This window comes from Neomonachus schauinslandi, chromosome 7 (genome assembly GCF_002201575.2).
Source record: "Neomonachus schauinslandi chromosome 7, ASM220157v2, whole genome shotgun sequence".
Taxonomy (NCBI): Eukaryota; Metazoa; Chordata; class Mammalia; order Carnivora; family Phocidae; genus Neomonachus; species Neomonachus schauinslandi.
This window is the reverse complement of record NC_058409.1, coordinates 99079277-99105746: the sequence shown is the minus strand read 5'-3', so window position 1 is coordinate 99105746 and position 26470 is coordinate 99079277. Positions and strand designations below refer to the sequence as shown.

Sequence of the window (26470 nt, the reverse complement as noted above, 5' to 3'; positions counted from 1 at the left end):
CAAGGAACAATGCTAGAAACTGCCCTGGTTTCCCTTCTTGAGACATGTAGGGAGGAAACAGTACTTGCAAAATGCTGTTGCTCCAAGCTCAGCCCCCAGCTGGCAGATAATCAATTTTCTCCAATGCAAAGTTACTTTCTCTCCTCTCCTCTCTTCTCCTCTCTCTCTCATACCAAATTACACAAGGTAACCTAGGATACAGCCCTGATAGCTTCCAGTTTTCTGGGAGGAAGATTGAGGAGTAAGGGCTTTCCTTTCTTCATTTCTAAGATGCAAGTATTGAACAAGTTGATATCTAGAATTGCATATTTCTGTAGTTTTGGTTATTGAGTTATTACGTCAGTGCATGCAGCAAAAAATTAGGTGTAACACTTTTAGTGAAAATTCACCAGGAGAGAATTTCAAATTGAGAATCAAGCTACTGGAATTCTATATTTAGATCTGATGCTAACTAATTGTGTGGCCCTGGATGTATCATTTTAACTGAGCTTCAGTTATAGCTGGATTAGATGATCCTTGAGATTTCTTCTAATTCTAAAGTCTAAGCTATATGTATTTTCTTCTTCTATTAATACCTCTTTCACTTACTCTAAAGTGATAGTTGTTTAAAGGAATTACTTTGGAACTAGGAGCAAAGGAATCTGTTTATAGTCTATCCTTTATTGCTGTCTTTTCTTAATAAGAATAATGGTCAAACTATATAGAGGAGTGATGAAGGAATGTGGGGAAGGCTTATGTCACCACAGTTAATGTCTTTCTACAAAAGATGAGCTATAGAAGACACCTTTTGAACTGTAGTAATCTGTTATTTTCTTTCAGAGATATTAATTTGGTAACTTTGTGTAAACAGCTAAAAATAAGTAAAGGAATAGCCCTAAATGCCTAAAAGATCTTAAAAGTGTAGTCATAAACAAATTTTCACTTTGTCTCCATATTGCCCAATAATTAAAAGCCTTTGATATGTCTTTCCTACTAGAAATGTTGTAGGTTCATTGGATAGTAAGGTCAAAGGGCACTCGGGGTCTTCAGGCTGTCATTGAGCCCCTCCCATCTTCCTTGCCAGCTCCAGGCAACTGGGGTCTTTCTGAGTGCAGGTCTTTTGTAGCTCATTTTGGCCAAAGTCATTTTAAGATTGCTATTCTGTATCATAATTTTAGGGTGTTCATAAAATCTTGAACAGTTTTTAAGTTCAAGCACTGTCTCAGTTATCCATTGGGAGATCAAAGCTCTTACGCACTTCAGACATATCCTGTACCAGGCTCTACTTCATGTTTAATTTCAGTTTTGAAAGCGAAATGTCAACATTCCTTTAAAAGTATCCATGTTCTTTTAAAAACAGATCTTCCCCTATCTTTCATTTCAAGCAATGTTTTCTTCAGCTTTTGTAGAGATGGGTCATACTGCTAATCTTTGAGCACTGTGTGTGTTTATAGGACACTGAACCTTCACACTCATTGTGGATTTCTCACATGGGTTATTTTGGTCATCAAAACAATCAAATCAGCCTTGATTGAATGACTGTTAGGGCACGATGTTTCCTATTTTCAGTCTGTTCTAGTTCCTTGTACTTGATTATTCTACTTACATAATGAGCCCCAGTGACACCAAATTTAGCTTTTCTTGTTCCCTCATGGGAGCTGTCTGTGTTAATAGGGGCTGCCTCACATAATTCCTAAATTGGGCTCATCGCATTGTATTGCATTTTTATGATCTTACATGAAGAATCTATACTGGAAGTAAAATATACCCACTAAAAATTTTTGGCCTTGAGTCTCCATTAAATGGTAGAATCCATCCATGTTCATGCAAAAAATGGCTGGGGATGTTTGCTTTCTTTACCTTACATTCAGTCAGCATGGCTTTCAGATAATTCTTTATTCAAGTAGATTAAAGTCGATCAATCTGTAATGAAGTAGCTATGAAAAAGAATGTATATGTCTACTAAGTACAGTTTAATGCTTTATTTTGCTAAAATGCCTTTAATATAATTTAGTATGAGAAGTTTAACCAGTTTTTCTCATTTGTTTTTATCATTTTTTACCTGGTTTTTGAGGACCTAAACTTATCCTATACATACAGGGTTTTTTTAAGCAAACCTTTTTTTGCTTCTAACTTGTCTGGCATTTTTCTCTTAAGAAGAATTGGAGAAATAATCGCCATTGAAGTTGATGCATAATACAGATGTGTTAGTCCAGCAGGCTGGTTCCTGTTCCCTCTCTATTAATTCTATGACTATGAAAGGAGTATGTCTTAAATAATTCAGTTTATTTGAGATACACATATTAGTATACCCTTAATTGTTAAAAAAATTAAAATCTTTTAGCTTAAAAAAAAAAGTTGAGCTACATATAAGCTTGGTGAATTTGACATTGGGGTAGATTGCAGATTGTTCACCAAAGACATAAGTCTTAAAACATGACCAAGAGTTTCTTCCCTAGCATTGTAAAGATTAAATATACTAAATATTTAACTTAAAGCAGCTATTTACAATTCTTGAATATCATTGAAAATTTATGACCTTGAAAACCAGGTTTTATAAATTTTTCCAATTACTCTTTCATGCCACCAAATCCAATATGTTGTCAAAGAACTGTTTGGGCCAAAGGGGCTATAAATTCACGTTAATAAGTTCTGCAAAGTGCACATCCTTTAGAAACTGCTTGAAAAAAGGTGAGGTGTTTTGTTTTTTTTCTCCCTGCCAAGAAGGCTGCAGAGGGGAAGCAAGGCACTTCAATTTGCCATTATTTAAACACCAAATTCCAAGTAGGCTATAATTTTAGTGATGTTAACATCAAATCCTCCTTGAGAGATCTCTTGTGATCAGCTGCTAAGAGGTTGTTGCCTCAATGTTGATAGAACAATAGTGCTTAGCAAATAACAGCTCTCTACAGTTAATATTATTTTTATCTTCTTATTTGCAAATCATAAATGCAGTTATTCTGCAGAAAGAATTGGTTAACTCTGAAGTTTATTTAGGAACTCAAGTAGGGGAAAGGAGAGAGAACATCTAATTAAATCTTTAATGCATAAAACCATACTTCAATTTTACAACTCACAGTTTAGTTATTCAAATGACAGTATTAATGAAAACAAAAAAGCTCTCAGGGGTAAATTGAGAGACCTAACTTCTGGTGAAGGTTCTGTGGTGTGACCTTTGGCAAGCTCCAGTATTCCTCAGAGCTTCACTTTCTCATCAGGAAAATGAAGAAACTGGCCTGATCTCTAAATTCTCTTTCAGCTATGACACCCTAGGATCAAATTCAAATTCAGCAATGAAAGTACTGAAAATTCCCTATATAATGAGGCCAAAGATACTTTGAGTTTTGGTGAGCAGAGCATTAAACCATTGTTCTTGATGCTGATTAGACATGGAATACCATCTGTGAAAATAAAGCAAGTGCCAATTCAGAAAAAAAAAAAAAAGGATTTGGAGGGCCTTTAATAATATCCTATATCAATCCTGCAATAGCAGAAACCTGATATGAGGCAGATACCTACATGCCTTGGTTCCCATGATCCTTCTCCCAGAACACTTGCTCCTGGAGGTCCATTTTGCCCAAAAACACAATTCCCTATCTCCCTGTGGACAGAGAATGCTGAGCATCAGCCCTCTGATCTAGACTGTCCGTTATAAATGAAAGAGATACAAGACTCCATGTGGCAAACAGATTGATGTCAGAATTCATTCTCTGAAATATAAATCAAAAAGCCTTGAGATGTGATTCCCAAATATAATCAGCAAATGGATGTGGTTGCATGCTTTTCTCAAATCTCTGTATTGTTTTCCTTTATTACTCAAGTCACAACAAGGGCTTTTGGTGGGTAAAAGGAGGTGATTGTGTCTAATAGTTGAGTAGAGGCAGGACACAGGTCATCTCACCAGCCCTGGGCTTCTCTTAGTGGTCACTATCGTGAGTACAAGGACTGCTGACCGCCAGTAGGGGGCATCCTTACATCCCTGCTATGCTGTGGCCTTCTCATGGTTTTACGTCTGTAATGGAGTCTTGTCAGGGGAAGGAAAAGGATAGATTGTTCTGCTCTCTTATCTTTAACTCCAAGGCCATTACAGTGTAAGAGGTTCTGTCAGGTGTCCAGCTTTTAAATGTCTTACATTTAAAACCAGAGGAGGAATGAATGAGACTAAGCTTTGCCTTCCTGACAAATGGAGAAAAATGGATGTTTATTGTAGAAACAAATCAAAACGAACAGCTCTGGTATAAACTAGATTCTCAAGGTCATAAGATCCTCTGAGTTATGTGAAAACATTAGGAAAAGGAAAAAAAATAATGGTAACAATGTTCAGTAACATTTATTAAGCACCTACTATGTCTCAAGTCCCTGTTCTCAACACTCAACAGGAATCATTCCACTTCACCAGAATTCTAGTAGGGAAGAATGACTATTATCCCAATTTTTCCATGTGCTAAAACCGAGACTAGACAAGTAACTTGCTTAAGGTTGTAGAGCGAATTAATGTCAAACTCAGAAATTGCCAGGGGTTTTTTTTTGTCATATATCTCATTTCTTCATTTTTCATAAAGTTTAGAGCCATTGGTGAATTTTGGATATGTTTCAAATACGCTGATTTAAATAATATCACTAATAATAAATTTAATATTAAAATCATATTTTACATTTTATATAGGGTCCCCACAAGATCCATTATCTAAGTGAATAGTTTTATTTTATAAAAAACACAAAAGAACCAGAAAGAAAAATGGATTTACCCAAGATTACACAAGAAGATCATAATAAACAAGCAGGAATTAGAGCACAGGTCTGCTGACTTTGAGTCCAATGCTTTCCCAACCAAAAGATACAGCTTCCTTTTTCAGAGAAGTTGAGCTTTTTGGAATCAACTCTATGTAGTTTGATATAATTTACAGAGTTTTAAAAAAATGTTAGTAATGATTTTTAACAAACATCTTAAAAATTATCTTGAATATCACAAAATGCAAAACTTCCTGGGTGAGAGAATTCTAGCAGGGGGAAGAAAGCTTTAAAATTGAGTGGTTGGGCATAGAGCAAAGAGCACGTGAGGTCAAGTCTTTAAGCTTATAATTTTGCAGAGTATCCCCAGGAGTGATTTGACGTCGTGGGGAACATTTTGTGATTTGACCTTTTCCAGCCATTGCCTGCAGTTGCCTGAATTTGGATGTTCTTTTTCCAGCTGCTTTCAAAGCTGTTTTAGAAAGCTTGGTATTCTGATAACATTAGGTTTCTCAACTTCTGTGGAGCCTTTTAAGAAAATGTCAGTGCCTGGGTTAGATTAATCAGTTCTGGCTTCAAACACAAAATTATGCCAGGCCCATCAGATGAATAAAAATAAGAAATTACAGTGTTTATGGTTATTTCTCCAGAAAAGTTTTCTGGGTTTGAATTAAAATCATTAATAACATTTTTCTCTTTGCCTCCGGAATTTGAAACCATCTGTGAGATACATTCATAAATCCAACAGATAGAATTCAAATACCATCTTTATTGCTGGTAGCACTGATTTGGAAGATTCGTATTATGTCTCATCCAAATCTAATTTTTGGGATTACCCAACTCAGAGGAGAAGTTGGTGTACAAGACCGACTACTTGCTTGGAATAGCAGCCTGGCAACAATTGGGTACCTAAAGTAGGGACTGGGTGAGAACAACTTCTGGATTAACCTCTAAAAATTAGTCCATGGCTTGACTCAGGAGATGTTACCAAATGGAGAACAGATGCAAGAAATTATTAGATCTATCCAGTAAGGAAACTCCTAAGTGGGCAAGCGTCTCAATTTTACCTATCAGATAACAGAATGCATGAAGTGGGAGAAAGTCAGAGTGGAATCTCTTCTTTCTGGTACTTTCTAAAAGGATGGGAAATAGAGGGAACTGTAGCTGCCCATGGCCAAAGACTCCATTTTTCATGGACAGAACTGTGGATCATGCCTTTTCATGTTGGGAAATCTTGTTTCTTTCAGCAGGTTGCAAGTAGGATTTCTGTTCTTTTCCTCTGTGAAGTGCACTCTCATCATGTATATGTCAGAATGGCAAATGTAACATATTGACCCCTTTCCTGTGGCTCTGGGATTACAACTGTGACAAATCAGTTATAATCGGTAATTACAAGGAGCAAAAAAAAAAAAAAACAAATCCTTCATTATCTTGCACTTACCTATGGTGGACTGGAAGTAAAAAACTACTATTTTTCTTAGGATTTCTCAAATATCCAGCCATGCCTCTATTAAGCCACTTTAATTTTCTTATCAAAGTTGACAAATTTAGGGCGCCTGGGTGGCTCAGTTGGTTAAGTGACTGCCTTCAGCTCAGGTCATGATCCTGGAGTCCCTGGATCGAGTCCCGCATCAGACTCCCTGCTCGGCAGGGAGCCTGCTTCTGCCTCTGACCCTCCCCCCTCTCATGTGCTCTCTCTCTCTCATTCTCTCTGTCTCAAATAAATAAATAATAAAAAAAAAAAAAAACAAAAAAACAAAGTTGACAAATTTAACTGTACTATGGTATGTGCTTCTTATTAGTCTCTCTCTCTCCTGAGTTGTTGAAAATACTTCTAGTCAGCAACTTAGAGCCAAGGGAGCAAAGTTGCTGGAATATGAATTCACATTTTAAAATTTCCCCCAAAATGGGACTTCTCAGAGAGATAAATTAGGAGATCTGGTGGTGTTGCAGTAATACTCTACATGAGGACTAACCATACGTAAAAGGATATTTTGTCACCTTTGACTGCCAAGCCATGTTGATATGTAATCAGTTCATACTTCAGTGTCATGTTGAACAGAAGAGATGACTTTTGTGACACAAATCTGTGACCTATGTTAAAATGATAGTATTAATGATGTTCATGGATACAATGACGTTCATATAAATAAGAATAAGACTGAATGCTTTACTATTATTCCTGATGGTTGCAGGTAGCCTTTTAACATAGGATAAAAACATTTCACTCAAGAAGAAGCTTACTTACCAATACTATAGAATGCCAATACCAATCTTCTTTGATGCGTCTTTAAGAGGATAAAGTGTTTGATATGGATAAATTCTAGGACCCTTTCTAACCAATTCTCTTTTGGATAGGGAGTACTATTTCTTCTATGTTTATATGTGCCAGAATGGTGTTAATAATATTACAAAGATTGTGCTGCTATGTAATAATATATAACATGTATACATCATCTCTGAAAACTTACAAAGCACTTTTCCTACCATTAGCAAATGTGGTTTTCACAACAGCCTTAGGTATGTTTATCCTTACTTTCCTGGGAGAATTTAAACAACTTATCCTACTCTCTGGACCTTGTTTGTGTCATTACTAGCACTTGAATTCTGGGACTGGATTCTGTGTATTTTCTGCTACCACAACCTATTCTGCAATTATATAAAACATGTTTAGTATCTAGTCAGATGTTTGTAGGAGTTAGATTTAATTATGCTGAGAAAAATTGCATTCCTTTTGGATGGATCAAGTGGCAAATGCATTCATTTCTATCTTCAGTTTTAGATTTCTGAGCCAGAGTTGTTTTATTTATATGAATCTCAAGGTGAATTTATTTGCTATTTGCTACTATTTGCTATTTGTTGGAATTTGGTGATGGACCCCAAATAACGAATTGTATTACAGAAGGTCACAATGAGCTAAGAAACTGTGGCTTCTAAAGCATGTGAAGAAGAGGAGTGATTTACACTATTAAATCTAGTAAAGAGAATTTTCTAGTACAGAACTGCAGAGAAATAAGATATTAGCTAAACTTAGGTTCACTGCGTAAACCTAGAGGAAACCACTAATCTCTGGAGGCTTTACAAATATTAAGCTTCCTTTTATCTAAGGCTATTCTCCAGGAGGACAACTCTAGTATGGTTGAGTTTCCATCCTCCTAAAAGTAATATGCCTATATACATAAGGTTCAAGAGCAAACAAAAGGAATTTTTCTCTTTGTCGTTGGGACCCCCAGTTATCCAAACCAGCTATATTAACTACATTCAGTAATTGTTCAACTTTCTGCTTTCCCTCCCCCCCTCTTTATTTCCATGATCCTAACCATTGGCTTAAAATGAACAGGCTATTTACTACAAAAGGAGTATTGCTTTGGGAAGCAGGAGTCAGGGGTCTGCCACTAGGTAGCTCTGTGTCCTTGGATAAAACACCAATTTTCTTTGATGGGTGTTTAAGAGGACAAAATTGGTTGATATGGATAAATTCTAGGAGCCTTTATAACCAATTCTCTTTTAGATGTAGAGTACTATTTCTTCTATGCTTATATGTGCCAGAATGGTATTAATAATATTACAAAGATTATGCTACTTCGTAATAATATATGACATTAATGGGCCTTTTATTATGGGCCAGGAATTATACCAAGCACTTCACATATATTAACTCTTTTTAGTTTAGTTTCACAATAACCCTGTGAGGTGAGGTTTTTTACTATCCCTATTTACACGTAAGGAAGTTGAGACTCCGAGAATTAAGGCACTTTCCCCAAATCACACAATCAGTTAGTGGCAGAAGTAAGACTTTTGAACCTAGCCAGTCTGACATCACAGCTCTTGTAGTGGACACTTTTTTTTGAAAGATTTTATTTATTTATTTGTCAGAGAGAGAGTGTGTGAGCAAGCACACAAGCAGGGGGAGTGGCCAGCAGAGTAGGCAGAGGGAGAAGCAGGCTCCCTGCAGAGCAAGGAGCCCAATGTGGGTACTCGATCCCAGGACCCTAGGATCATGACCTGAGCCGAAGGCAGATGCTTAACCAACTGAGCCACCCAGGCGTTCCTGTAGTGGACATTTTGATGACCCCTCCTTCCCTTCTTCTCTGAGCTGGTGTACCCATCCTCCAGGTTCTGTAAGAGGTGGCTGCTTACAGCCCACCACTGTCCCCTTCTCTACAGAATTGCATTTGGCCAAAATAGAACCATCTCAACTGGGAGATTAAGGCCACTCCACCACAGCCTACAGAGCGCAAATGACGGCTGCTCTTGCCTCAAGGAGGCACTTTGTGGTACAGTTTGTTCCAGAACCTCCTAGAAGTTCTCCTATTTATGCTTAGCTTTTTTCCCACTGCGAGGTCTTGCTTCCTTCCCTCACTCCCCTTCTTTTAACAGTTAAACCCCAATAAGTCACTCACCCTTTCAGGAATTCTTGACTCTACCTCTGCTTCTAGGAAATCTAATTTGACGCAGCTCCTGGTCTTCACCACAGTTCTATGCTCTCTTTGCTCAGTGGAGAAGTCAGAGGGAGTCTTTAAAAGATAGACTTAGCCTAGAAAAAAATTATAAATTACACCTTTAACTTTCCACTGTAATTTTTCCAGTTGCTATTTTGTTTTTTGCAACATATGAGCTTAAAGAAATAACAGGTGAAATAAAAACGGTGAAGTTTTGAAACGAAAACACATCTACCTATTAGACTTAAGGTGAAAGGCTGATTGATCTCTTTCAGCAGCCAAGCCCCTTTGTTGTCTCTCTCATGAATTGGATCTGGTTGAGAAACTCAAATCACCAATCGATTCTTTAATAAGCATAATGCGGTCACTCTGATATAGCTGATTTCCCTTCCCTTTTTTCTTCTTGGCAAGCAGTTAAGATTGCTAACAGCTCATTGTGACCTTATATTCACATCTCTGGGGATTAAGTTTAGCAAGTTATCCAGTAAAAATATTTCCAGAAGCAATAATTTCTAAAGTGAAGTTTTAATATTTCAAAAGCTCATGTTGATCTCTGTCTCGGTCTTAAATGTTTTTTGGTATAGGGTTCACCCAGGGTTTTCTTCATTGCTTTCTAAGCTAAAACATTTATTCATTTAACAAATAATTGTTGAGCTCCTTCTGTGTACCAGGCACTGTACTAGATGCTGAGACTAAAATAGGTAACTAAGTATAACTACTTCCCTCATGGAACTTGTGAACCAATTGAATATTATAATCTAATAGTCACACCAATCATATTCTTTAAATTGTGATCAGCTCTCTAGCTGTCATATAATACTATGAGGTTTTACTGAAGACATTAGATCTATTAAGGACTTCTTTGATGATGGAATAAATTGACATCTGAAGAAAGAATGGAGTTAAAGAAAAGATGGGGGTATTAGATTTTGAACCAAGAGAATCAGCATGTGAAAAGATCCTAAGGCAAGAAGTAGCGGGGACATTTAAGGAACCACAAGAACACCAGTTGGAGTGTGAGGAAATACTATTTAAGATGAGGCTAGAGATGCAGTCAGGGGAAAGATTATACAAAGTCTTAAAGGACAAATTAAAGGATTTTAGTGTGTCCTGATATCAATGGACACTTATTGAAGGGTTTGGAGGAGTGTATACATGTGTGACATGAACACAGGAACAGGGGATATTTCTGAAATTGGAGGTAACATGACAAATGAAGACAAAAGAATGAGCAGTACCTATTCTCTTAGGAGAATAGAAAGTAAATCAAGTTGGGTGGGCATTAAAGGGGGAAATCATAAATGGTGTGAGATACAGTGGGGATGGACCAAGGGTAAAATGGACCAGAAACACATGATAAGCAGTATGGATTTTAAACTGAGAAACTTGAAGGGAATGGAATGAACAGAGGTAAATTTTAGAAAGATTTGTCTAAACTAGCACTGTCCAATTGAGCTTTCTATGATGAAGTAGCTTTTCTGTAATCTATACTATCATAATACATATGTAGTTACCGAGCACTTGAAAATGCCTTGATGAATGGGGGGATAGATTTTTAAATTTTATTTAATTTTGTATTTTACTTAAGGTAACTACCATCTTAGCACATGTCTAGTTATCGTACAGAGAATGTGTGTGTGGTAGTGTGGTAGTGCTGGGGACATTTGGAAGTTGGAATGAGGAAAAGGAGATGTGCTAGGACTCTGGGAGAGAGAGGAGGTCAGGAAGAATAAAGGCAGAAAAATCATACAAATGTGAAGTGAAAATATTTAATTTACTTTGTCTACATGAAGGGAATAATGAGAAATGTCTAGGTTAAATTCAGATTATAGACCGCTTCCCATGCCAGACTAAGGGGCTTGGACTGTCTGTGAAGAGGAACATGGATCTCTTTAAGGTTTCAAAGATTGGAATTATTTAAGTAGAATTTCCAGAAATGTGCTTGCCAGAGACTTCATTTTATTATGGTGTGTAAGATAAATTAGCATGTATATTTTTTGTTAGAGCCCTTGTGCCACTGAGTAGTGATGCTATATCCCTATGTCTTCCTGAGGACTCCCTGATGGCAAGAATTACAGTTTGGTTATGTTTTCCCTTCTGACATCACAGGACCTAGTTGCTGGAAGAATACTGAATGTAATTCCAGAAAAGTTAATAGGGGCCTCAGACACCACTGGGAATGGATGCAGAAACACATGGGAGTGGCATGTATAGAAGTTAACAACTGATTAAACTTGAAAGTCATTACTTACCCATAATGCTCTAGACTCCATAAGCTCAGGGACTGTGATTCTGCCCAAGGATTAGGTATTCTACTCATTCTTTTGGGAACACAGCAAACCTGGAGAAAAGTGTGGTGCCAATTAAAAGGCAATATTTACAAAGCATTTTGGGGGCAGTGTTTATTCCAGATATCTTGAAGTTAAATATTTTTTAAAATATATTTTCTGGAGCACCTGGGTAGCTTAATTGGTTAAGCATCTGCCTTTGGCTCAGGATCATGATCCCAGGGTCCTCGGGTCGAGTCCCATGTTGGGCTCCCTGCTCAGTGGGGAGCCTGCTTCTTCCTCTCCCTCTGCTGTTCCCCCTATGTTCATTCATGCTCTCTCTCAAATAAAATCCTTATAAAAAATATTTCCACATTATCTTTCAAAAAATCAATGTTTACCCCTATCAAAAGTGTGTAGCTCTTAGTTCACATCTTGTCTGTACTTCCTGCTAATATAATAGGTTAAAAGTGAAATACTATTCTTTTACTTGGCGTTTCACTGATCACTACTGAAGTTGATAATCTTCATATATCCATCAATTATCCATTCATTTTTTTAACCTAATTAAAATTTGGGTTTCTTTTCTCAATGATTAATGGGAATTGTTTATGTATCAGTGACACTGGCCTTCGATTTCTTATTTTGTAGATATATTATTTAAGTGATGTATTTTCCTTTTAAAATTATCTAAAGCATTCTCTTTTAACTTTTTTAAAAGCTGTAGATTGATTGATTGATTGATTGATTGATTGATTGATTTAGCAAACTCTGTCCCTAGTATGGGGCTCAAATTCACAACCCCAAGATCAAGAGTTGCATGCTCTACTGACTAAGCCAGCCAGGCACTCCTAAAGTTTTACATGTTAAATGTGTAAATATTTTTCCTTTATGCTTTTTATGTTTCCCCAAATGCAAATGTAGCCAACAACTCTCTTGCTTTCCTGTGGTCAAAAGCAACCTCATAGAAGTATACCACAGATTCAAATATTTAATAAGGGATGATATAGTTAGATCTAATGCATTGTCTCAACACATGTCTCTATTTGAATCGTAGTCAAGAGAAAATTATCTTGTTCCATCTTAATCTATTTAATTTAGAATCAGTTGTGAGATTCCATAGGTCTTAATCTCCATACTCCCTAAAATAGAGGGCTGTATGCATAGCAGTGATTCAGAATATTTGTTAATTTAAATAGAGACTAGAGAAAGGAATGTAAAGAAGAGCATAACACTAACACTATTATGAGCATAAGGAGAGCCTAACACTATTTTGTCTTTAAAGTCAATCTAGTAGAATAATATAAGTTCTATTCAACTATATTTAAGTGGAGTAAGAATCATGAGTGAGGAACAAAGTGAAATCTTTTTTTTTTTTTTTGCCAACCTGACAAGATATTAATGATGTTGAGATAATGTATGCAAACCATTCAGCTCCAGTCTCTGTATATAGTAGTTCTCATTCCAGGTAACCAGAAAATACTTCTTGTCATTATTTCAGGTGTTCACGGGGTAGAAGATTTTTCTACCACTGCAATTGTTAAGTTTTTAAGAAATAGTTTTGCACCACAGTTAAAAAAAAGTTGGAATTCATCGTTCATTAACACTGATAGTCTCTTCCTAAAACCAGATGTGAGAAGCTTATAAAAGATAAAGAAAGAATGGACATTAGTGGGTGTTATTCAAATTATGTCTTCTCTTTTCAATCATAGCCTGTGTCTATAACATTCTAAATTAAGACACAAACAGGGACCAAACTAATTTATTAAATGCTATGACTTTAAATATCATATGTTAGACTAAATCAATGGAAGGAATATATTTGAAGTGGCTGAAATAACCACTTTTGACTTGGTTGGCATTTAAACCTTTTGGGCTTAGGAATCACTGATGTAGCACTTTTAGGGGTTTTGATTTTATAGGCTCCTTGGCCCAGAGTTTTTAAAAATACAAAAAGGGTTGTGGCCTTAGAGAAGACAGGCATCAGGCTGTCACTGTGAAGCTGCTTTGCTTTTAAATGGCCTGTTCCCAAGTATGAATTCATAATCTAGTGGTAGAAAAGCTTTGGATTTGCTGGCAAAGATGAAAGATGCTCAGAAGCTATTACCTTCAAATAGAAATTGAGGGATAAATAGGCTATGGACGTTTAGATTATGACCTAAAGGGAAGTGGAGTATTGAATTGAGATAATTATCGTGTTAACTTGAGACAAAATTAAAGTTCACCTTTAAAAGAGTCAGATCATTAATGCCAAAGTGTAGATTCTCATTCACTTATGTGATAAGAAGTAAAAAAAAAAAGTTACGGGCGCCTGGGTGGCTCAGTTGGTTGGGTGACTGCCTTCGGCTCAGGTCATGATCCTGGAGTCCCTGGATCGAGTCCCGCATCGGGCTCCCTGCTCGGCAGGGAGTCTGCTTCTCCCTCTGACCCTCCTCCCTCTCATGCTCTCTGTCTCTCATTCTCTCTCTCTCTCAAATAAATAAATAAAAACTTTTAAAAAAAAAAAAAAAAAAAAAAAGTTACTAAAGTTATCTAGATTTATTTAAAATATTATAATTTGTAAAGTCTCACTTAAACGCATGTTTAAAATATGCAGAAAACTCTCAAGGACTCTGAAAATAAGGAGAAAAAGCACCACTGAATATTACTATTTAAAAAGAAAACCTCTCCTTGTTTTTCCTATCTAGAATATGAGAACTTGCATTTGCCTACAGTATTCTGATCAAAGAAACAGGAAAGAAACAGACATTAATGGGGATCATCTCAAATTAAGTGTCTTTATTCCACAATTATAGCCTGGGTCTATTATATTGTAAACTAGAAGAAAAGCAGAGACCAAACTAATTTATGAAATGCCATGATTTTAAGTAGCTTAAGTCCAGATAAATCAACATAGAGAAGCATAATCTCAGAAAACTAATCAAAACCTACTTACTACCAACAAGAAATTCCCACTTTAAGTTTTCAGGGATAGTTGCTCATTAATGGCTACTTAATGATCTCTGAGAGGGAACTGATGTTCAAATGGAAGGTAAATTCCCTAATTAGTTTCTGGGTCACTATCACTGTCTTAACCAAGCTTGACTCAGACAAGTGAGAGTACATCAATTCGCCAAAGGCAGTGTTAAGAGGTTTTTATAACTACACTTAGGAAACACTGCAAGGTTAGGGGGAGTCTTTACTCCTTGGAAGAGTAGCCAATGGAGGGTTTTCTGTCTCAGCAGCTTGGAAGGCTGTGGAATGACACTTGTGAGTAGGAAGGAAGAACTGGACTGAGGAGTGAGAACTCACTCTGCTAAGTCAATCTTCTGTGCATGAGGCTTCTAAAGTACTTTATTTTTTATTTATTTTTTTAAATTTATTTTTATTTATTTATTTATTTTATTATTATGTTAATCCCCATACATTACATCATTAGTTTTAGATGAAGTGTTCCATGATTCATTGTTTGTGCATAACACCCAGTGCTCCATGCAGAACGCGCCCTCCTCAATACCCACCACCAGGCTAACCCATCCTCCCACCCCCCTCCCCTCTAGAACCCTCAGTTTGTTTTTCAGAGTCCATTGTCTCTCATGGTTCGTCTACCCCTCCGATTTCCCCCGCTTCATTCTTCCCCTCCCGCTACCTTCTTCTTCTTCTTTTTTTTCTTAACATATATTGCATTATTTGTTTCAGAGGTACAGATCTGAGATTCAACAGTCTTGCACAATTCACAGCACTTACCAGAGCACATACCCTCCCCAGTGTCTATCACCCAGTCACCCCATCCCTCCCACCCCACCCCCCACTCCAGCAACCCTCAGTTTGTTTCCTGCAATTAAGAATTCCTCATATCAGTGAGATCATATGATACATGTCTTTCTCTGTTTGACTTATTTCGCTCAACATAATACCCTCCAGTTCCATCCACGTCGTTGCATATGGCAAGATCTCATTCCATTTGATGGCTGCATAATATTCCATTGTATATATATACCACCTCTTCTTTATCCATTCATCTGTCGATGGACATCTTGGTTCTTTCCACAGTTTGGCTATTGTGGACATTGCTGCTATAAACATCGGGGTGCACGTACCCCTTCGGATCCCTACTTTTGTATCTTTGGGGTAAATACCCAGGAGTGCAATTGCTGGGTCATAGGGTAGCTCTATTTTCAACTTTTTGAGGAACCTCCATACTGTTTTCCAGAGTGGCTGCACCAGCTTGCATTCCCACCAACAGTGTAGGAGGGTTCCCCTTTCTCCGCATCCCCGCCAACATCTGTCATTTCCTGACTTGTTAATTTGAGCCATTCTGACTGGTGTGAGGTAGTATCTCATTGAGGTTTTGATTTGGATTTCCCTGATGCCGAACGATATTGAGCACTTTTTCATGTGTCTGTTGGCCATTTGGATGTCTTCTTTGGAAAAATGTCTGTTCATGTCTTCTGCCCATTTCTTGATTGGATTCTTTGTTATTTAGGTGTTGAGTTTGATGAGTTCTTTACAGATTTTGGATACTACCCCTTTATCTGATATGTCATTTGCAAATATCTTCTCCCATTCTGTCGGCTGTCTTTTGGTTTTGTTGACTGTTTCCTTGGCTTTGCAAAAGCTTTTTATCTTGATGAAGTCCCAATAGTTCATTTTTGCCCTTGCCTCCCTTGCCTTTGGCGATGTTTCTAGGAAGAAGTTGCTTCGGCTGAGGTCAAAGAGGTTGCTGCCTGTGTTCTCCTTTAGGATGTTGATGGACTCCTGTCTCACGTTTAGGTCTTTCAACCATTTGGAGTCTATTTTTGTGTGTGGTGTAAGGAAACGGTCCAGTTTCATTCTTCTGCATGTGGCTATCCAATTTTCCCAACACCATTTGTTGAAGAGACTGTCTTTGTTCCATTGGACATTCTTTCCTGCTTTGTCAAAGATTAGTTGACCATAGAATTGAGGGCCCATTTCTGGGCTCTCTATTCTGTTCCATTGATCTATCTGTCTGTTTTTGTGCCAGTACCATGCTGTCTTGATGATGACAGCTTTGTAATAGAGCTTGAAGTCCGGAATTGTGATGCCGCCAGCTTTGCTTTCCTTTTTCAACGTTCCTCTAGCTATGCGGGGTCTTTTCTGGCTCCATACAAATTTTAGGATGATTTGTTCCATTTCTTTGAAAAAAGTGGATGGTATTTTGATGGGGATTGCAATGAATGTGTAGATTGCTCTAGGTAGCATTGACATCTTCACAATATTTGTTCTTCCAATCCATGAGCATGGAACGTTTTTCCATTTCTTTGTGTCTTCCTCAATTTCTTTCATGAGTATTTTATAGTTTTCTGAGTACAGATCCTTTGTCTCTTTGGTTAGATTTATTCCTAGGTATCTTATGGTTTTGGGTGCAATTGTAAATGGGATTGACTCCTTAATTGCTCTTTCTTCTGTCTTGTTGTTGGTGTATAGGAATGCCACTGACTTCTGTGCATTGATTTTATATCCTGGCACTTTACTGAATTCCTGTATGAGTTCTAGCAGTTTTGGGGTGGAGTCTTTTGGGTTTTCCACATAAAGTATCATATCATCTGCAAAGAGTGAGAGTTTGACTTCTTCTTTGCCAATTTGGATGCCTTTAATTTCTTTTTGTTGTCTGATTGCTGTGGCTAGGACTTCCAATACTATGTTGAATAGCAGTGGTGATAGTGGACATCCCTGCCGCATTCCTGACCTTAGGGGGAAAGCTCTCAGTTTTTCCCCATTGAGAATGATATTCTCTGTAGGTTTTTCATAGATGGCTTTTTAGATATTGAGGTATGTACCCTCTATCCCTATACTCTGAAGAGTTTTGATCAAGAAAGGATGCTGTATTTTGTCAAAAGCTTTTTCTGCATCTATTGAGAGGATCATATGATTCTTGTTCTTTCTTTTGTTAATGTATTGTATCACAGTGATTGATTTGCGGATGTTGAAACCAACCTTGCAGCCCAGGGATAAATCCCACTTGGTCATGGTGAATAATCCTTTTAATGTACTGTTGGATCCTATTGGCTAGTATTTTGGTGAGAATTTTTGCATCCATGTTCATCAGGGATATTGGTCTGTAATTCTTTTTGATGGGGTCTTTGTCTGGTTTTGGGATCAAGGTAATGCTGGCCTCATAAAATGAGTTTGGAAGTTTTCCTTCCATTTCTATCTTTTGGAACAGTTTCAGAAGAATAGGTATTAATTCTTCTTGAAATGTTTGGTAGAATTCCCCTGGGAAGCCATCTGGCCCTGGGCTTTTGTTTGTTGGGAGATTTTTGATGACTGCTTCAATTTCCTTAGTGGTTATAGGTCTGTTCAGGTTTTCTATTTCATCCTGGTTCAGTTTTGGTAGTTGATACATCTCTAGGAATGCATCCATTTCTTCCAGATTATCTAATTTGCTGGCATAGAGTTGCTCATAATATGTTCTTATAACTGTTTGTATTTCTTTGGAGTTGGTTGTGATCTCTCCTCTTTCATTCATGATTTTGTTGATTTGGGTCATTTCTCTTCTCTTTTTGATAAGTCTGGCCAGGGGTTTATCAATCTTGTTAATTCTTTCAAAGAATCAGCTCCTAGTTTCGTTGATCTGTTCTACTGTTCTTTTAGTTTCTATTTCATTGATTTCTGCTCTGATCTTTATTATTTCTCTTCTCCTGCTGGGTTTAGGCTTTATTTGCTGTTCCTTCTCCAGCTCCTTTAGGTGTAGGGTTAGGTTGTGTACTTGAGACCTTTCTTGTTTCTTGAGAAAGGCTTGTATTGCTATATACTTTCCTCTTAGGACTGCCTTTGCTGCATCCCAAAAATTTTGAATAGTTGTGTTTTCATTTTCATTGGTTTCCATGTATTTTTTTAATTCTTCTTTAATTTCCTGGTTGACCCATTCATTCTTCAGTAGGATGCTCTTTAGCCTCCATGTATTTGAGTTCTTTCTGACTTTCCTCTTGTGATTGAGTTCTAGTTTCAAAGCATTGTGGTCTGAAAATAGGCAGGGAATGATCCCAATCTTTTGGTAACGGTTGAGTCCTGATTTATGACCTAGGATGTGATCGATTCTGGAGAATGTTCCATGGGCACTAGAGAAGAATGTGTACTCCGTTGCTTTGGGATGGAATGTTCTGAATACATCTGTGAAGTCCATTTGGTCCAGTGTGTCATTTAAAGTCTTTATTTCCTTGTTGATCTTTTGCTTAGACAATCTGTCCATTTCAGTGAGGGGGGTGTTAAAGTCCCCCACTATGATTGTATTGTTGTCGATGTGTTTCTTTGCTTTTGTTATTAATTGGCTTATATAATTGGCTGCTCCCATGTTAGGGGCATAGATATTTACAATTGTTAGATCTTCTTGTTGGATAGATCCTTTAAGTAGGATATAATGTCCTTCCTCATCTCTTATTACTGTCTTTGGTTTAAAATCTAATTTGTCTGATATAAGGATTGCCACCCCAGCTTTCTTTTGGTGTCCATTAGCATGGTAAATGGTTTTCCACCCCCTCACTTTCAATCTGAGGGTGTCTTTGGTTCTAAAATGAGTCTCTTGCAGACAGCATATCGATGGGTCTTGTTTTTTAATCCAGTCTGATAGCCTGTGTCTTTTGATTGGGGCATTTAGCCCATTTACATTCAGGGTAACTACTGAAAGATAGGAATTTAGTGCCATTGTATTGCCTGTAAGGTGACTGTTACCGTATATTGTCTGTGTTCCTTTCTGGTCTATGTTGCTTTTAGGCTCTCTCTTTGCTTAGAGGACCCCTTTCAAGATTTCCTGTAGGGCTGGTTTTGTGTTTGCAAATTCCTTTAGTTTTTGTTTGTCCTGGAAGCTTTTTATCTCTCCTTCAATTTTCAATGACAGCCTAGCTGGATAGAGTATTCTTGGCTGCATATTTTTCTCATTTAGTGCTCTGAATATATCCTGCCAGTCCTTTCTGGCCTGCCAGGTCTCTGTGGATAGGTCTGTTGCCAATCTAATGTTTCTACCCTTGTAGGTTACATATCTCTTCTCCCGAGCTGCTTTCAGGATTTTCTCTTTGTCTATGAGACTCATAATTTTTACTATTAGATGTCGGGGGTGTTGACCTATTTTTATTGATTTTGAGAGGGGTTCTCTGTGCTTCCTGGGTTTTCATGCCTGTTTCCTTCCCCAAATTAGGGAAGTTCTCTGCTATAATTTGCTCCATTATACCTTCTGCCCCTCTCTCTCTTTCTTCTTCTTCTGGGATCCCAATTATTCTAATGTTGTTTCATCTTATGGTATTGCTTATCTCTCGAATTCTGCCCTCGTGATCCAGTAGTTGTTTATCTCTCTTTTTCTCAGCTTCTTTATTTTCCATCATTTCATCTTCTATATTACTGATTCTCTCTTCTGCCTCATTTATTCTAGCAGTTAGCGCCCCCATTTTTGATTGCACCTCATTAATAGCCTTTTTGATTTCTACTTGGTTGGATTTTAGTTCTTTTACTTCTCCAGAAAGGGTTTCTCTAATAACTTCCATATTATTTTCAAGCCCAGCTAGTATCTTTAAAGTGATGATTCTGAACTCTAGATCTGACATTGTACTAATGTCCATATTGAGTAGGTCCCTGGCAGTCGGTACTACCTCTTGTTCTTTTTGTTGAGGTGACTTTTTCCGTCTTGTCATTTTGTGCAGAGGAGAATAGATGAATGAGAGAACAAAATGCTAGCAGAGTAACAACGTCCCCAGAAAATATACTCTAAACAAATCAGAAAAGACCTGGAGCAGTGGGAAAAGAAAGGGAAAGAGAGAAAAAAGAAAAAGAAAAAGATAAAGATAAAAACAAAAACAAACAAAACAAAACAACAACAACAACAAAAAAACCAGAATGTGATCAAATATGATCAGGCTGGTATATAGATCAGTGCCACACACTAGATTTGGGGTGTATTTTGGTCTTTTAGAAGAAAGTGCCTCCCAAAATTTTAAAGAGAGAAAAACTTATATATGTACAAAAATAAGGGTTGATATGATGAAGGGATGGAATATGACTGTAAAGATGGAAATTATAAAAAATTTTATAGAAGGAATTGATAAGAAGTTGTTTGAAAAAAGAAAGAAGAGGATTTAAAAAAAGAAAAAAAAAAGGGAGAGGATGTGATCAGGCAGGGGAATAGAAAACACCATATACTAGAGATTTAGGGTATATTTTAATCTGTTAGAAGAAACTATCTCAAAATTTTAAAGAGAGAACAACTTATATATATAAGCCAAAAATACGGGTAACTACTATGAAGGGATAGAATATGACTCTAAAAATGAAAAATAAAAATGTTTTTTTTAAAAAAAGAATTGATAAGATGTTGATTGAAAAAGGGAAAAAGAAAAATTCAAAAAGAAAAAAAAAGACAGTTAAAAAAATTAACTTTGAAAGACTAAAGAATCCTGGTAAAAAAGCCATGAATTCTATGTGCAGTATTCCCCTAGCGCTGGAGTTCTGCTGTTCTCATTGATCGGTAAACTTGGTCTTGGCTGGCTGTTCTCGCTGATCTTCTGGGGAGGGGCCTGTTGCCGTGGTTTCCAAATGTCTCTGCCGGAGGCGGAATTGCCCCGCCCTTGCCCCCTCCTGGCTAAGTAATCTGCTCAGGTTTGCTCTCCGGGGCTTTTGTTCCCTGCGAGCTTTCCGTACAGCTTTGGAGGCGGAGAGTGAAAATGGCGGCCTCCCAATCTCTGCCCCGGAGGAGCCGAGAACTTGGGGCCCTGCTCCTCAGTGAGCCCCCAGAGAAAAGCCGTCAGTCACTCCCGTCTCCCCGGTCTCCAGCCGCACTCTGTGCTCACCCGGCCTGTGACCGCGCGTTTCTATCTCTGGCACCCGACCCCGAGTGGAGTCTCCAAACCCAGCAGATCCCTGCGGTGCACTCCCGCGCAGCTCCTCCCAGGGGAGGAAGGTGAGTCTCCCTGGATCTGCCGCTTGTTGGGTCCCTGCTGGAGGAGCAGGGGCCCGACTGTGCCGCGGATCACGGTTTATGGCAACCCCGAGCTGAGAGCCCACGCCTGGGCTCCGCCTCTGCAGCCGGCTTCCCTGCTCATTACCTGGGAGCTCTGCCGCACTCAGGCACCCCCGGTCTTTCTGTGACTCTGAGGGTCCTGAGACCACACTGTCCCGGAGGGTTCCACCCCCCGCTTAGCCACCAGAGTGACGTTCCTCGGCGGAGCAGACTTTTAAAAGTTCGATTTTGTGCTCCGCGGCTCTATCACTTGCCAGAAGCGGCCGCCGGAGGCCCCTCCCCTGCCGTCTATCCTCCCGAATATCGCCTTGGATTCACTTCTCCACACGTCCTACCTTCCAGAAAGTGGTCGCTTTTCTGATGAGAGAGTTGTTGCTATTCTTTTCTTCGATCTCCTGTTGAGTTTGTAGGTGTTCAGAATGGTTTGACCCCTATCCAGCTGAATTCCTGAGAGGAGACGAAATCCAGGTCTCCTACTCCTCCGCCATCTTGCTCCGCCCCCCTAAAGTACTTTATTTTCAAATCAAATCTAAATCAGCCAAATAAGTAGAGAAACAGGCACAAAGCCAAATAATTAAACTAAAAGCAAAGGATTTGGATTTGTTCTTCATGTATTTTAGGACAAATTATAATTTAGTAAAGAAAAAAAGCAACATTTGAAAAGTGATCTCATGTTCATCTCACACTGCAAGAGCAGATATAGTCTTTGACACTATTATTCCCTAAGAGTATGTAAGAAAGCATAAATATATAGTAACTGGGACATGTCTCCATAGTATGTTATCTAAAAATTTTAATAGTATATTATTTAAAATTTTTAATGCTCTGAAATTTCACTTCGAATATTAGATGAAAAAGATGGAATTTTTAAAAATATTAGAGACATCAAATTGTGTCACATTAAATTGTTCTCATGCATAGCCATATGGTTATTCTTTGATTCCTTTATTACTCTACTATAAGGATCATTTACATAAACTCCGTTTTCAACCCAATGTTCCAGAACACATCTTTTTGATTTTTGTGTTTTTTTCCCCCTCTATGTTTATAAATGCATTCTTTCTTTTGATCATTTATTCAACAAATGTTACTGAATACCTACTGGGAGCCAAACAGGATGCTAAGTACTGGTCCTGCAGTGGTATGCTAAAATAGGGACTGTTTGTGAACTCGTGCAAATAAATTAATTCTAATAGGAGAGAGATTAAGAAAATAGCCACACAAATGAGAAATTAAGAATTGCAGTAAGTGCCATGAAGGAAAACCATATGATTCAATGAAAACATTAGAAAAATGTCTCAGTATAGGAATTTGGTTATAAATGGAGTAAAACTGGCATTTACTAGTGTCAGTCACCAGTATATTCCTCTGTGGCTTGTGTAGAGAAAGGTCCTGAGAACAGGAGGAAATTGTTACAAACCTTAGGGTTCATTGCAGGTAAGAGAGGCACAGTGTAGAAACACTGTTCCCCTCCTTCCCCACCAAACAAGAAGTTTAAGCAGGCAGAGAAGGCACCCTCCAGAAACACCTGAAAGAAGAAAATATTATCAATATACTCAAAATGTTTCCTTCCATCTGGTAGTCACATTACTTATGAAAGGATCAGAATTCAGTTTAGTTTGGGTTTTTGTTTGTTTTTTAACCCAAAGGGGAAGAAGATCGTTTTCAACATACCCCTTGTATGGAACTCTGAATTTAAATGTGTGAACATGAGAGTTGAATACATGCTTATTTTCAAAAGCTTTGCAGTTTTTTGTTGATGTATAAATGACATAGAGTATCCTATTGGTTTTAGGTATATATCAGGTGATTTGATCTTTTTATACATTACAAAACGATCCCCACAATAAGTCTAGTTACCATCTGTCACCATACAAAATTATGACGATATTATTGACTACATCCCTATGGCTTATTTATAACTAGAAGTTTGTATCTCTTAATCACCTTTACCTATTTCATCTACCCCAAACCCTTCCCCACTCTGGTAATCAATAGTTTGTTCCCTGTATTTATGAGTCTGTTTCTGTTTTGTTTTTTAGTTTGCGCATATAAGAGAAGACAGTATTTGTCTTTCTCTATTTTACTTAGCATTATACCCTCTAGGTTCATCAATGTTGTCGCAAGTGGCAAGATTTCCTTCTTTGTTTTATGGCTGAGTAATATTCCATTGTATATATATTACATCTTTATCTATGAATGGAACACCTAGGTGGCTTCCATATTTGTAAATAATGCTGCAATGAACACAGGAATGCATATATCTCTTCAAATTGGTGTTTTTGTTTTCGGGTAAACATCTAGAAGTAGAATTGCTGGATTGTATGGTATTTCTATTAATAATTTTTTGAGGAACCTCCATAGTGGTTTCCCATAGTGGCTGTGCCAATTTACTTTCTCAACAACAGTGCATGAGGATGGTTATCTTTTCTCCACATCCTTGCCAACACTTGTTATTTTTTGTCTTTTTGATAATAGCAAATCTGGCATGTATGAGTTGATATATCACTGTGGTTTTAATTTGCATTTCCCTGATGATAGTGATGTTGAACATCTTTTCTTTTGCCTGTTGGCAATATGTATGTCTTCTTTGGAAAAATGTTTTTTCAGTTCCTCTGTTCATTTTTTAATTGGATTTTTTTATATTAAGTTATGTAAGTTCTTTATATATATATTTTGGATATTAACCCCTTATCAAAGATATCAATTGCAAATATCTTCTATTTCAGTAGGTTGCCTTTTCATTTTGTTGATGGTTTCCTTCACTATGCAAAAGCTTTTCAATTTGATGTAATTCCATTTCTTTATTTTATCTTTTGTTGCCCTTGCCTTACACTGGTCCAAAAATATATTACTAAGACTGATGTTGAAGAGCTTATTGCCTATATTTTCTTCTAGAAGTTTTATGGTTTCAAGTCTTTAATCCATTTTGAATTTATTTTTTATATAGTTTAAAGTAGTCATCCAGTTTCGTTCTTTTGCATACGGCTGTCCAACTTTTCCAACACCATTTATTGGAGACTCTCTCTTCCTCATTGTATATTCTTGCCTCCTCTGTCATTGATTGACAATATAAGCATGGGTTTATATCTGGGCTCCCTATTCTAAATGCTTTCCAAGTTTGATAAGTGTTGGCATGATGCTCTGTTCTGTTCCAGGAGATTATGTGGTCATGTCTGTCTACTTTGACCTGAGCAGAAGGATGGGATACTTCACCATCCAGACCTACATCCCCTGCACACTCATTGTTGTCCTATCCTGGGTATCTTTCTGGATCAATAAGGATGCTGTTCCAGCCAGAACTTCTTTAGGTGAGACACGTTTCTTTTTCTTTTAGTGTTCCAAGATAAGTATCCGGTATCAGTAATCTTTATTCCCCTTTCTAAGTTGATTTGCTGTTAATTCAGTCAGCAATTACATAGAAATGCCATTATTTTATTTTAAAGAAAACTAGCATATTTAAAAAAAGGTGTTTAAAAGATTTTCAGTTCTAGTTTTCCTTAATTACCTCAATTCACTTTCTTTAGTGAATTCTCTTAAAAAATTTAAGTTTGACTAGAAAAAAAACAAACTTCTAATTTCAGTAGATTTTGTTTTGGTCTCTGGGCAGTTATTTGCGGAGCTGCTCACACAAGCTCATGAGAGCTGGTTGTGTTTATTCTTTCCAAATGTATTGAGAGATGTCACATTGGTAGATTGAAGTCAGCCAAGGTGAAAGTATTAACGTCATAGAAATCGGCAAACACTAAAAATCAGGACTGCCTTTTTTCCCCTAGAGTCAACTGTTACACATTTACCAGCACATGACTGGCTATTAATTCCAACATCCATAATTATCATAATGACATTTGAAGATGTACATACACAGCAATTGGCTCTAACCATTGAAAATATTTTTGGAAAAATACCTGTGACATTTTGGGAATACAGCCCCTCCCCACCTCAAACGCATACACTTTTAAGATTATTTGCATCTTTCTTGATGTATTATATATAGAGATGTTTATATTTTCACATTTTTTTCTCATGTGAGGAATAAGGTTCAAATAGATTATTACAAAGCCACAGACTCACAAGGACGTTGGAGTCTAGGTCCATGAATGTTAAGTAGTTAACTAAGAATTAAGCTGTTGAAAGATGAATTATACAATCACAGTCCTCTTTTATCAGCTATGTGAAAACTAGGACCACATCTCTTGCCTGCTCTTGACTAGTGAGTAAATATAATTGTAGTAGTTAAGAGCTCCGGTTTTAAAACCCAATAAATCTGGATTTCATCCCACATGTATAGTATGGCTTGGAAATGCTCTTTAGTTTCTGTAAATCATATTTTCCTCAAATGTGAGACATATATCATTTTCTGTAGGGTTTTATTAGATTAATCTAGGTTAGGTACAGAAAATACTTAAGAAAATAAGGTATTCCACACATGGACGAAACATACTAAAGCATTAGAAATGTTAGCAACTACAGTTGACCCTTGAAATATGTGGGGGTTAGGGGTTCTAACTTCACCTGAGCAGTCAAAAATCCACATATAACTTTTAACTACCCCCAAACCAATAGCCTGTTGTTGCCTGGAAGCCTTCCCAGTAACACATATATTGTATGTCACATGTATTATGTACTGTATTCTTACAATAAAGTAAAGTAGAGAAAAGCAAATGTTATTAAAAAACTGATAAGGAAGAGAAAATACATTGTACTGTGCTTTATTTGTTGAAAAAATCTGCATATAAGTGGACCCATGTAATTCAAACCCATGTAGTTCAAGGGTCAACTATATATCATTTTCTGACAAAATGCTCTGTACCAGGTTATTAAAACTGAGGGCAAAAGAGATTACTGGGAAGAAGACATCATTTGCATGTTTGTCCTCTTCCAAACCTAATTTAGTCTCCCATCTGTTTCAAAATAATTTTGTTTGGACTTTTCTGTTATATGCGGTACATTGTTACAAGTCCTATTCAACACTTAGAATATCTTGTTTACTTCTACCAGCTGAAATAAACCCAAAGTATGTCGAGCCTATTACTTTAGGACTGTTGTCACTGTGAGTAGAATGTATTGCCTTATATGCTTACATGTCTGTCTCTCACATCAGA

General features: G+C 37.4%; 1 protein-coding gene across 5 annotated transcripts in view; it reads left to right on the top strand.

The window, feature by feature from the left end:
* The window catches only part of GABRG2 (gamma-aminobutyric acid type A receptor subunit gamma2), a 108704-nt gene that overhangs the window by 68711 nt on the left and 13523 nt on the right, over window positions 1-26470 (top strand). For 3 of the 5 annotated variants that reach the window (XM_021698037.2, XM_021698030.1, XM_044916864.1), the window contains exon 7: window positions 24524-24676. In XM_021698037.2, the coding sequence (XP_021553712.1) occupies window positions 24524-24676 (153 nt within the window). The remainder of the gene's footprint in view (window positions 1-24523; window positions 24677-26470) is intronic. The other 2 variants (XM_044916865.1, XM_044916863.1) reach the window with 1 other exon arrangement.